Source organism: Leptinotarsa decemlineata, unplaced genomic scaffold, assembly GCF_025532065.1.
Source record: "Leptinotarsa decemlineata unplaced genomic scaffold, Ldec_3_MD MMD2_tig00001973_RagTag_RagTag, whole genome shotgun sequence".
Lineage (NCBI taxonomy): Eukaryota > Metazoa > Arthropoda > Insecta > Coleoptera > Chrysomelidae > Leptinotarsa > Leptinotarsa decemlineata.
Window position 1 is genome coordinate 2,951,674 of NW_027412572.1, and position 13,871 is coordinate 2,965,544.

At 33.2% G+C, this 13,871-nt stretch overlaps 1 protein-coding gene across 1 annotated transcript in view; it reads left to right on the forward strand.

Annotated features, from left to right (window-relative positions):
* Kap-alpha3 (karyopherin alpha3) overlaps positions 1 to 13,871 on the forward strand; it is a 20,923-nt gene continuing 7,052 nt past the window's right edge. Inside the window, exons 1-3 of the mRNA XM_074176570.1 lie at positions 1 to 252; positions 409 to 1,107; positions 4,323 to 4,653. Of these exons, the coding sequence (XP_074032671.1) occupies positions 190 to 252; positions 409 to 1,107; positions 4,323 to 4,653 (1,093 nt within the window). The 5' untranslated portion in view covers positions 1 to 189. The remainder of the gene's footprint in view (positions 253 to 408; positions 1,108 to 4,322; positions 4,654 to 13,871) is intronic.

The window sequence follows — 13,871 nt, forward strand, 5'->3', positions numbered from 1 at the left end:
TTCATAATTTTGTATAAACAAGTCAATTACGTAAATTATTAAGAATTCTAAAGCTTCCGAAAGCGTATCTACTGAAATTTCATCAGTTCACAAACTATTTATGTGTTTTCAAGAAGAACTCGGATAGTTGACACAGAAAGATCCACCCGGCTTTTCCCTCGTGTTTGGCACTGTCAAATTTTGTAAAAAATGGCGGACCCAGGTTACAAGAGCCGTATCCAAAACTTCAAGAACAAAGGCAAAGATCAAGATGTAAGTAGTTTATTATAATGAAGTTCCATTCTCTGTATGTTTTCTTTTTGGAACATAGTTTGTTAGTTTGTTGATAGGGCATGTCTTCAATTTTCAAGACAACTGTTAAGGTCATTGCAAAAATTGCTTGAACATTTGTCAAAAAATTTATTGCAGGAGATGCGGAGGAGGAGAAACGAGGTCACGATCGAACTTAGAAAAAACAAACGTGAAGAAACCCTTCAAAAACGGCGTAATGTTCCAATTGTTGACACCACTGATGAGGATGACAACGAAAAATCTTTATCAAATACCAATCTGGAACAGTTACTCGCTGAAGCTGCTTCAGACGACAACCCACCAATTCAATTAATGGCTGTACAATCGGCGAGGAAATTACTTTCTTCTGATAGAAATCCCCCAATAGATGCTCTAATAGCAAGTGGAATTCTCCCTATTTTAGTAAGATGTTTAGAGAGGCAGGACAATCCATCGTTACAATTTGAGGCAGCGTGGGCATTGACCAACATAGCTTCAGGCACCTCTGCCCAGACTAACAAAGTCGTAACGGCGGGAGCAGTGCCTCTATTTTTAATGCTTTTGCATTCTCCGCATCAAAATGTGTGTGAACAGGCGGTTTGGGCACTGGGCAACATCATAGGTGATGGGCCTAATCTCAGAGACTATGTTATTGAATTGGGCATTGTTGATCCATTACTATCATTTATCAAACCAGAAATACCTATTTCTTTTTTGAGAAATGTAACTTGGGTTATTGTAAATCTCTGTAGGAATAAGGACCCTCCTCCGCCAATGCACACTATAGAGGAGCTGTTGCCTGCCCTTAATGCACTTATTCATCATACTGATATCAATGTAAGTATTATTGAAGCATTGAACTACTTTTTGATTTGAAGGTTATTCTATTTATAGTTGATCAAAGTTTTTTTATTTCTCATGGAAAAGGCAGAGTTAGGTATAGCAAAAAAATTATTAGATAGTTCACAATTTACAAAAATTTTGTATCGCAAGCTTACTATGAATGGACTATGCACACATTTTGCTATTTTTACTCAATTAACAATTAAAATCTCTTTTAAAATTCATATAATTATGTACATTTAACAGATTTGTTTTAACATCAAATTACTTTCTGAGATGAATAAATAAATATTTTTTGAGGTTAATTGAAATAACCTTATTTTTTTAACACCTCATATATTGTGAAGATTTGTAATCATTATCATGAATAGCTTATTTGGAGAACTTCCAACTAATGCCATCCATTCAGAACGGATTTCGAAAAAATAAATCAACTAATACTGCAATTTATGACTGTTTGATCTAAGTCGGGCATTTTTGCTTCATCTTCTGATATCATTTTTTATTTTTTTTAAATCTGTAATGATTTTATTTGCCTTTTGTTGTATTGTTGAAACAGGATCTCTATTAAGTTTAACATAAGAATCACTATCATTAATAATCTCAAGAGATTTCTCAACATAATCAGATTTTTTCATGTTCACTGTCACGTTGCCTTTATTATATCTTGTAAGTATCAATTCTAATCAATTTGTTTCTTCAAATATGAAATTAAGATAATTTTTATTATCATGAGGTTTCTGAAAAAAGTTATTTACAATATTTGTTATTTTCGTTCTGAAAAGATTTTTTTTGCTATCACAAAACCCAGTTATCAGGTTTTCAATATCTGAAAGTAAATTTGGTATATTCACCTGTTTAGTAGTTAGTGGGAAGCTGAAATTGAAACCTAAGGCGAGAAAATGTTTTTTATCTTCTGGTATAATGGTATCTGATGAATCTTGTATCCAATTTTCTTTCGTTCTGATATCTGATTTTGAATTACATTTGAGTATACGAAGTTTATTGATATTTTTCTTTTTTATGTCATTGAAAATTTTATTATATTTGACTTCTCGTTTTTCAAATTTTAACCAAATATTAAAAGGAATTGATTCTGTAACAAATGTTGTATGTTTATCAGAAAGTTTCTCTAAATTTTTCAAATCATCATGTGTGACTTTTATTTCATGATTCAATACATTTTTCTTCCAGTTGTCATTGAAATTATGAATGTCATAAGAATTTTTACCATTTGTAGAATTGAAAAGGATATTTACATTTTTCGTATTATTTTCTACTGTACATAGTAGAAAATAATTCTCCAGTCGCTAAGATTCTCAACTTTATGTATATATATATAACGGGTGATTTTTTTGAGGTTAGGATTTTCATGCATTAGTATTTGACAGATCACGCGGGATTTCAGACATGGTGCAAAGAGAAAGATGCTCAGTATACTTTGACATTTCATCATGAATAGACTTACTAACGAGCAACGCTTGCAAATCATTGAATTTTATTACCAAAATCACGGTTAGGTTCGAAATGTGTTTCGCGCTTTACGCCCGATTTATGGTCTACATAATCGACCAAGTGAGCAAACAATTAAAGCGATTGTGACCAAGTTTCGCACTCAGTTTACTTTATTGGACATTAAACCAACCACACGAATGCGTACAGTGCGTACAGAAGAGAATATTGCGTCTGTTTCTGAGAGTGTTGCTGAAGACCGTGAAATGTCGATTCGTCGCCGTTCGCAGCAATTGGGTTTGTGTTAATCAATCAATCAATCAATCATTCGACCACATGGAAGATTCTACCCAAAGATCTTGGTGTAAAACCGTATAAAATACAGCTCCTGCAAGAACTGAAGCCGAATGATCTGCCACAACGTCGAATTTTCAGTGAATGGGCCCTAGAAAAGTTGGCAGAAAATCCGCTTTTTTATCGACAAATTTTGTTCAGCGATGAGGCTCATTTCTGGTTGAATGGCTACGTAAATAAGCAAAATTGCCGCATTTGGAGTGAAGAGCAACCAGAAGCCGTTCAAGAACTGCCCATGCATCCCGAAAAATGCACTGTTTGGTGTGGTTTGTACGCTGGTGGAATCATTGGACCGTATTTTTTCAAAGATGCTGTTGGACGCAACGTTACGGTGAATGGCGATCGCTATCGTTCGATGCTAACAAACTTTTTGTTGCCAAAAATGGAAGAACTGAACTTGGTTGACATGTGGTTTCAACAAGATGGCGCTACATGCCACACAGCTCGCGATTCTATGGCCATTTTGAGGGAAAACTTCGGAGAACAATTCATCTCAAGAAATGGACCGGTAAGTTGGCCACCAAGATCATGCGATTTGACGCCTTTAGACTATTTTTTGTGGGGCTACGTCAAGTCTTAAGTCTACAGAAATAAGCCAGCAACTATTCCAGCTTTGGAAGACAACATTTCCGAAGAAATTCGGGCTATTCCGGTCGAAATGCTCGAAAAAGTTGTCCAAAATTGGACTTTCCGAATGGACCACCTAAGACGCAGCCGCGGTCAACATTTAAATGAAATTATCTTCAAAAAGTAAATGTCATGGACCAATCTAACGTTTCAAATAAAGAACCGATAAGATTTTGCAAATTTTATGCGTTTTTTTTTTTTTTTTAAGTTCTCAAGCTCTTAAAAAATCACCCGTTATAATAAAATGGATTAACAAGGTCTCTCAGTCAAAAAATCAAACTCTGTTCTACTTTGTGGGTTTTTTGAAAAAACCCACAAAGAAATCCTATACATGTTTAACTTCTTCGTCAATTTATATGTTCAATAATTGTTTTTCATTCTTTCATTCTTTCTTTCATTTTTACTGCCCTGAAGAAGCTTTCCAATAGAAGCGAAAGCTTGGCTGAGAGACCCTGTTAATCCATTTTATTATACATTTCTCCAGTCGCTAAGATTATCCACTTTATTGTATTGTCTATATTTAATCAATCTATTTTATATACAAATATCTTTTTGACTAGTCGGATAAGTTGCATATTCGTTAGTTTTCACCACACAATGTGCAATTTTGGAATGAATAAATTATTCTGATGCTGTTATTGATTTTCACCAAGTAACAGGTCAGTGTATTCAAAATTTATATAGTGCTGATGATTTTTCATTTACTTTTCTAAAGGTTCAAATGTCCTGTGTCTGTAGATGGGTAAAAAAAAGTTCAACCGATTGTATTTTTTCAGATTTTGGTAGACACGGTTTGGGCTTTGAGTTACCTCACTGACGGAGGCAATGAACAAATCCAAATGGTGATCGACAATGGTATCGTTCCGAAATTAATTCCTTTACTCAGTCACAAGGAGGTGAAAGTGCAAACGGCAGCTTTGCGTGCTGTTGGGAACATAGTAACTGGCACAGATGATCAGACGCAGGTCGTTCTGAACTGTGACGCTCTATCCCACTTCCCTGCTCTCCTGTCCCACCCCAAAGATAAGATATGCAAAGAGGCTGTGTGGTTCCTTTCGAATATAACCGCAGGAAATCAGACGCAAGTTCAGGCGGTTATTGATGCAGGTTAGTTTTTCTTATCTTTCTTAGTTTGCGATGAAAGACATTGTTTTCTCAATAGAATATTTATTTATTTATTTATTCAGTATAAACGGGAAAACCCTAAGTTACAACGTTGTAAAATATACAAATATACTTCAATCCAAAAACAGGTACAAAATTTATACGAACTGTTATAATAATAACATTTGTTGACAAAAAGCATTGTGAAGCTTTGATAACTTCTAATTATTATATGCAAGAACTTTCAATAGCAGACTGTGCTATCATCTTCATGGCTCTACTCAAACTGAACGTTTTATCTTCTTGTTTGTTCTTTTATACGGTTAGAACGCCTTAGTGCAGGTATTTGTCCTCTCCTTTCATCCAGATGTCTCTTTAAATTTAAATTTGCCTGTACTTGGGTTACATCAGGTAATATCCTTTGTGTTGATGTTTCTCTAGGTTCATTGTTTCTTGATAACTTTATAATGTCACGATATCGGTCAGGTATAAAATTGGTTTGATGTTTCCTAATAACTTTCTCGATACTGATAAAGTCCCTATCAGAATTAATATAGGTATGACCTACATCCGGGAACTTGTGATAAATTATTTTAAAAAAGCATTTTAAAATTAAATATTCATATAGGCCAAGAATCACGAAGTTCTTATTCTGTCCGGCACACGAATCAGACCATATAATCAAATGATTTGTTTCTGGATATTCTTTTTTAAGCATTTTACAAAACGGAAACAGACAACTTGCAATGGGGAATGTTCCTCCTGACGAAAATCAAGTAGTTTTCATAAAAGAGCTCTAAAGCAACGCATTTTAAACTTATCATTTCAACCTTTTTCTTTGAAAAGTTATTTAAATACTTAAAAGAGAGGAATTGAATATTGCATTCAACATTTAAAGGGATTCGTTTCTATTTCACCATTTGGCAACATCGGTTATAGCTAATAAAGGACAATGAATCTGTTACCTGTATGAGACAAACAAAGATGACATATTTCAGAGGCGTGCTGTTCTGTTTACTTATGTTCCGAGATATTCGGTGACATATGACATTTTGTGCATCTAACCTATCTTCCTCTATATAAATAAATAACAAAACAACTGTTGGTTATGTGGCTTGTGGAGGTGGTATTGAACTATAATTTATATTTTTCCTTAATTGTTAATTTATAAAGATAATTTTCCTTTTTCAAAGTAGAATTTCTAGGTACGTATAAATTATTTCAACTTGATAAAGGCGCTGTTGCCAATATGTAAATTAGAAACAAATCCCTTTAAAAATTATAACCCAACATTTGAAACATCAATTTGAATACTTTTCGAAGTGAATTTGAAAAACTCATGAATTGAACTCGACTTTATTTTGTTCAAACTTGCATTTGCTGTAATAACCCAAATTGAGGAACATTTCCCATTGAGAGATTGTAGACTTATTACTCAATAAATTATTTTATGAGCCAAAATCATTTTGGAATTTCAAAACTATCTTGATAAAAAAACATTTTTGGTCTATTTTAATATCTTCAGAATTAGTCATCGATTTCGAACACCCTGTATAACATTTTGGAAATTTTACTAATACAAGATGATGAAATGAAGTATTTTGATGAATGAATAATAGCTGATTTATGTATTCTATCAAACTTTTGAATTTTATGGGGAAACCACCTGAGAGCCGAATACCTAGTTTTCTTGAGTAAACAAATGAACATCTCGAGAACGGTTCATTTTTGGTATAGGATGTGTTATGTAAACTCACATTAGAATTTTGCCAGGTATTCAAAAATTGAAAATGTACAGGATGTTTCATTTGAATTGAGGAAGTTGCTACCAACTGTTAATGTTGGAAAAACGCCATTATTTTCATTTGATAAAGCATATTAAAAAAAATTACATTTTTGCCAATTTTAGAATATCGATACTATTATTTCCCAAAATACGGCTAACCACTTTTCATTTTATATTGTTTGCGACCCAATCTGAACACAAAGAAACTCTTTCTTGCCAATTCTAACATGTGGATTGTAATATACCAATTATTTCAATTTCTATTTTATATTTTCACAGATCTGGGATTCTTCTGAGCAGTCTACAGTAGTACTCCAAATAAATAAAAATCAGAATGCTGAAACCTATTCAAAGTCCATATTCTTTATTTTGACAGAAAATAACTTGGCTTGAAATCTTTTATTTTTTAGTTCATTTTAATTGTTCAACTTTCAATTTCTTGCTTAATTTTTATTTTAATTTAAATTTCAGTGTTTTTTTTTGCTTAATATAATCGTTATTTTCAGCTAGTCATTTTAATTTTCAATTTTATTTGTTCTTTCGGGGATTAGACAATGAAAGTCCAAACTAAGGAAATTCAATTACGGTTAGGTATTCAAATAGACGTCAACTGGTATTCTTCTTTTGTTCAGTCATAGAATTAATTTTCATAGGTTAGATTCACGTAGAGTGAGGTACAATAATAATAATAATTGTAATTTATTGAACAAAATTACAATTTTGATCAACTGGCTATCGACCGTATAACAAAATTGCTTTGAAATAACAGCTTATTTTACAAAATAAAAAAAAATGGATATAAAAAATGAACAAAGGTCTACTTTTAGTAAAGTCATACTTAGAATCGGTGTGTTTTGTGGATATATCTATTATAACAGGTCAGAGAATTATTTGAGCTTTCAACCGATACTGATTCTATGTATGAAGGAAGAAGTTTTGGAAGAGTCTTTTCTGTAGCTGACTTCGTATAGAGAACACGTAATGGTGATTTAAATACAATTTTTTGATAATCATCCATTAGAATAAATTCCAACTTTTAAATTATTTATTGATGTGAATTCAAAAGTGGATTGTATAGTTTTTGAATGTAACTAATCGTAGAGTAATCAGGATATTTTTTACAACAGTTTTTTTGTATTATAGTTCCGCCAGGAAAATCGTTAAAAAAGCATAACAATCGTCGAAATCGTAAAAAAGCGTAAAGATCATAGGATCATAAAAAATCGTAGAATCGTAAAAAGCCTACGATCATAAAAACTAAAAGGACCACTAATAGCACACAAACGAGAATGAATTGGACACAAGAAGGATATCGTCGTATTGGATGCACTGTAAAATATAGGTTTGAGGTGGCTACTGCTGAAGACTGCCGGAATCCCGGATCTCAAGAATCGGAGGAGTCTATTTGGAGGAGTGTAAAATAACAGCCTTGGGTTTCCTCGATGATTTCTGGAAATAGGATTTCGATCAGAAGTCGTAAGGTTTAGTGCATTAGACCCTAGGGTAAGACCCTGTACTTTGTTTTTGAGTATGTACCATGAATTTAACAGATGATTCTTCAGACGAAATGTTCACATAAATATGGGTCGGAAAATCCTTTGTTCTCAAGATGCAGGGTGTTAAAATAAAAATCAAAAAAAAGTTATTCGTAAATATCTTAAATATCCTTTACCTAATTTTGTTGTAATTGGGCAATATTATTTATAACATTAAGGAGCTAATTTAGCCCGAACGTGATTCAATTTATTAAGTACAGTGGCGTCTCGAGCGGGATTGAACGAATATTTTTTACTTAAAAACTGCTACTGACTTTTGTGCAATTTTTATCATTTCTTTGGATTAGGCAATTAGAAATACAACTTTTTTGTATTCAACGAAAGTCATTTTTTGTGGAGGAAAAAATCAGTTTTTTTATCGACCTTTTTTTGGGTAATTATTACCTTCCACAATCTGAAAAAATATAAAAATTATAATGGAGAACTGTATACAAGTGTAGAAGGGCAAACTTTTTAGTTTACCCCGATAAGTTACTGCGTAAAAATCAAAGTATTTTTCACAAAGAAAAGTCTTCTATTTATCAGTAACTTGTCGTATTTAACAATTTTGCCTATAAAAAAAATTATTAAGAAATAATACTTGACTTTCACGTTTCGGAGGCCAAAATCTGCCTCCGTCTTCAGAAATGGATAAAAAATTCTAATATATACGCAGTTATTCCTTTTTTGATATCTTATTTCTTTACTTCTTCGACAGATGTCAAAGAAGTTTTGAAATATGAAATTATGTCAATGTTGTTGATTGACAACTGAAACATTCGATGTAATACAAGGTACTCTCCGATATCAGTTTGTTGCCATTTTGCCACTATCCAAAGTTTTCTTCAAGATGGGTAGCCAAGTACGGTCTATTTCTAAGGAGCTATTCGAGATACAGTTCTCTCCAGACATGAGAATAAACACTGATTCTTATAGCTTACGTCTCTTAGAATGAGGCTCATTGGTAATCATTCTTGTCCTATTCCATTCCACCCGATGTTCACCGTCTGATTTTAAAATGTGTTCTGATAATTTTGATCCTGTCAATTGTCTATTTTTTATATATTCTCGATGTTCCTTCTCACGCACTTTCAATGGTCTTGAGGTTTCACCAATGTAACTTTTACCACAAGAACAAGGTATTTTATAAATACAATTTTTGTTTTTTCTTCAGTGTTGTTGGGTTTTGTATGTGTGAGTATAGATCTCTGGATAAGCGTTATCTTCAAAGATAACGCTAATCCAGATTCTTTCATAAATTCAACGATAAATTCAATAGAAAATAAAGAGTCAATTAAAAACCAAACGAACATACAAACAGCTTCACAAATTCAACAACATCCAACTAAACAATTACCGACTCAACATCCAATGACACCTTTTACAACTAACGTTATACCTTACATTCCAAGACTATCTGAAAAAAAAATAAGACGAATTTGAAATAGATATGATGTTAGAACTACTTTCAAAACAAAAAATACACTGAGATCTATACTCACACATGTATTCTACATGGCGTATCGCTCAGTTGAAGGAGGAGTTGCAGAGAAGAGGTGCAACCCTAAGAGGGAAGAAAGCTGATCTAGTGGAAAGGTTCATAATTTTGCATATTTGAACAACTCTCCCATTATAAAGACAGTTTTTTGCATCCAATTTGCTCCCAAGAAATATATTAATAAAAAAAAAAACACATATTTTGTGTTTTTTTCACTAATAATCAATGAACATTATTCTAACCTCAAAAACATGCAAGTTTTAAGGTTCAATCAATCAATCAATCAAATATACTTTATTGTCTGAAGAACTACATCTTGTAGACAAAGTCATAAATAATATGTAAGATACAAAAATCTACATTAAAAAACATACATACAATTTTGTTTTCAGATTAGAGGCTTATGAGAGACCTGTATAATAAAGAACAGATTTTTTGTTCATTAGAAATTCATCATTGGAAAATAATCTGAATAAAGTTGGTGTTTGTGTGGACTGGCTGATTAGGTGGTTTTCCTTATCAGAATTATCTTCCTCGGGGTGGAAAGTAACTTCTGAGGCAATTTCTTGTTGGAGGTCTAGATAATTTATATCTGAAAATCAAATGGAATATAATGGTGGTTGAGCAGTCAATATAATAAATTTATTTATTGGATACTTACCATTGAGAGGAAGCTGGTTATCTTTATCTTCGAAAATTTCAGATGATTCACTACTAGGTGGCTTCAAATCACGTTTAGCATTCCTTTTTTCTAATCTCAACATCCGTGGACTGATAAAATTCGAAGTACAGCGAAATATGGAAGGTACAGCTGATTAAAAAAAAAAAAATTCTTCGGAGTGAAAATCCTATAAAATCCTATAAAGTAGAATGAATGCAACTTACCTGTTGTCTTTGAAGTGGTCTCAAAATCAGAATATTTGAAATGTTCACCACATAACCTAGAATGATCAGTACATTTGAACTTTACTATCCTCAAAGATTTTTCTCATTTTCTTCTCATAACAGTATCTTCAGGAAACTTATAAACTCCCATTTCTTTGCACCCGAAAGAAGCACACGAAAGAAGCACTCTGAATAAAAACGAAAAATCACAAATGTTCCCATATAACCAATGTATCTTTTGATGACAAACACTTAGCGCCATCTATGTACAACAAATTGACAGTTTGTTTCCCCATTAAATGTTTCTTTTGGAAATTATTATTTTTACAATTTTTCGTTACTATGTAACAATAACAACAAATATTAAATAACATCAACATCTAGACTAACGAATTGCACTAAATTAAGTGTTGGAAATGGCCTCCTTTGGCTTCAATACAACCATCTACCCCCTGTATCATTGAATTTTGCACTCTTCTGACAATACCTGGCGTATTTTTTATTGTGTCACATGAATTAATGATTTTATTCCGTAAATCCTCTTCACTTTGAATAGCAGTTTTGTATACCAACGCTTTAAGGTGTCCTCAGAGAAAATAATCTAAGAGATTCATTTCAGGCGAGCGAGGTGACCATGGGTGTGGGCCTGCTCACCCAATCCAGCGAATATGGTAATTTTCATCCAAAAATTGCCGTGCCGCTACACCAAAGTGTGGTGGAGCACCATCGTGCATGTACCACATAAGGAATCTTTCCATGACTGGAATTTTTTCTGAAAGTCCAGGTAAAACAAATTCTAAAAACCTTCGTTATTCTTCTCCATAAAGTCTAGGTGGAAGGAAGTGAGGCCCAATAAGATGGTCACTGACAATTTCAACCCAAATATTAAAAGAAGGCGTGTGGATTGTTTTCGGCCCAAATGTGATTGTTGTGGAAGTTAATAATTGAATTGCGAGAAAAACAAGCTTCATCTGTAAACAATATTCGACTTAAGAAACCTGAATTTCTTCCTATTTCACCGCGTAACCGATTAGAAAAAGCTAGTCTTACAGGCAAATCTCTGGGCAATAAAGCTTGCACACGTTGCATGTGATAGGGATATAGCTGCTGGGCTCTTAAAATCTGCCACACTGTGACACGGGTAATATTCAGTTCTTCAGCTATTTTCCGAGTAGTGGTATGAGGATTCACTTCAATCTCATTTAAAACGGCTTCTTCAATTTGAACTTTTCGTGCCGTTGCAGGCCTCCCAATGACAACCGTCGATTTTTTAAAGCTGCCTGATCCAGAAAGTCGTGCATGAAGACATACAAAAGTTCTTCTATTAGGCACTACACGCTGAGGAAGTATTTCATGGTAGATGCGTCTATTGCGATATTACGTGCGATATTAATACTTGCTCGGCTGATCATATAAAAAAAGTTGCAATGGAAATCTTAAAGTGATATCAAAACTGTTTTTTCTTTTTTTGTGTTGTGAGAGAGTCAGTTATAATAACCACTCTTACCAAGTAGCGCAATGAATAGTTATACTATCCGTTTTTTTCTTTTGTTTTAGTTTTCTTTCTTTTGTTTTCTATTCGAAATTATATACATATCATTGTTATGTTATATTCATATAGCATGTCAATAATGAACATGATTTGTTAATTTATTTTATCTATTATCAGCACTGATGCATTTAATTATGTCCTGTAATTGGGTGTTACCTGTTGGGCAATAAATGATATTATTATTTCTACAGTGTGACCCATTTTAAATGGAAACACCCCCCTCAAATTTGAAGTTGTAAACCGATTTTATTTTTTTGTTTTGAAATGTCAAGTACTAAAAGGTCTACCTTGGGACAAAATTTGAAATGTTTATTTAAGTTTCAGGGCATACTACGATATTTTTTCTTAGTCGAAAATCAGGATTTTTTATTAGCGATTTTTTTATTGCGAAAATCACTATTCCACTGGATTCAGAGTGCCTCTAAACAGATGTGACCAAAATATCACGAAAAAATATTCATTATTAACAAAGTTATGACAACTCAAAAATTCGAAAACTCACACAGCTAACAGTCCCAAAAAATACCCTATATCAACAGATATAGCCATGAGAATATTTTTTTATGATTTCAACAATAAAGTGCCGCCAGATGAAAAAAAAAAACAAATAGCATAAATATTTTTAATGAAAATAACGGAATTACATTCAAGTTTTCACGCAAATTAACTGAAACTAAGACCTAAAATTTCAATTTAAATCTTAGTTGTCATGGAAATGATATTACAGTTTGACACTTGTGAAAGGTTTAAGTGTACTATTTTCAACAATATTCACCTTACAGTTCTTCGAATTCTTTTGTGTCATGGCTGCAAGATTGAGCGTAAGAGAGAAAATTGAAATTGTACGCCTTTCGGGAGATGACGTTAGAAGTGCTAGAGAGGTTTGTAGAGTATTTAATGAGAGACATCCAGATCGTCCTCGTATTAGCTGCGATACGGTAAATAAAAAAAAAATTCAATAAAACTGGTGCAGTATCAAAAATGATGTTAAAAAGTAGTCCTGTACAAAGACGAAACAGGAATGGCAGAAATGATCAAATCATTTTAGATTATTTCGGAAATAATCCTAATGCCAGTATAAGGAATGACACTTTAGATTTGAATATTCCACGAGAAACTATTCGGAGATGTCTCAAGGCGAAGAATATTAAACCTTTCAAGCCAAAATTTTTACACACACTTCAAGAAGGCGACGAAGTAAGACGCCTGGAATATTGTTTATGGGCCCAAGAGGAATATTTAAACAACAGAAATTTCCTAAAAAATATTTTATATACCGACGAAGTCACTTTCACTACAAATGGAGTAGAGTCATCACAGAATTGTCGCTATTGGGCAGCGGATAATCCTAACTAGTAATAAACTGTAAAAGCCAGTATTCCCAAAAAATCAACGTCTGGTGTGGGATATTGAACGAACGAATTATTGGTCCTTTCTTTTTTGAGGAAACATTAATGCACAGAGGTTTCTAGAATTTTTAAACACAGAGTTTTGGGATGCTATTCACTAGCTGCCAATCAATGAACGATCAAATTTAATTGTCCAGGTAGATGGGTGTTCAGTTCATTATGCCAGAGCTGTGAGGCAATGGCTTAACGAACATTTTCCAAACCGATGGATAGGTCGTGGTAGTCCGTTTATAGAGTGGCCACCCAGATCTCCAGACCTCACAGTTTTGGACTTTTTTCTCTGGGGACTTCTCACACAAAAGGTTTACAAAAACCGTTCAAGAGATAGAAATGAACTCTGTGCAAGAATATGTGCAGATATTAGCCCTCAAGAACTAAGGAACGTAATCAGAAACATTCGTAAGCGCTACGACACATGTATCGAAATACGTGGTGGATTAGTAGAGGCTACTAGAATAAGAGTTAGAATTAATTGTTGCACTGAATCGAAACATTTCAATAATTAGTTATTAGTTACGTTTATTAAAATTTTTTGCTTCATTGTTGGTTGAAATGT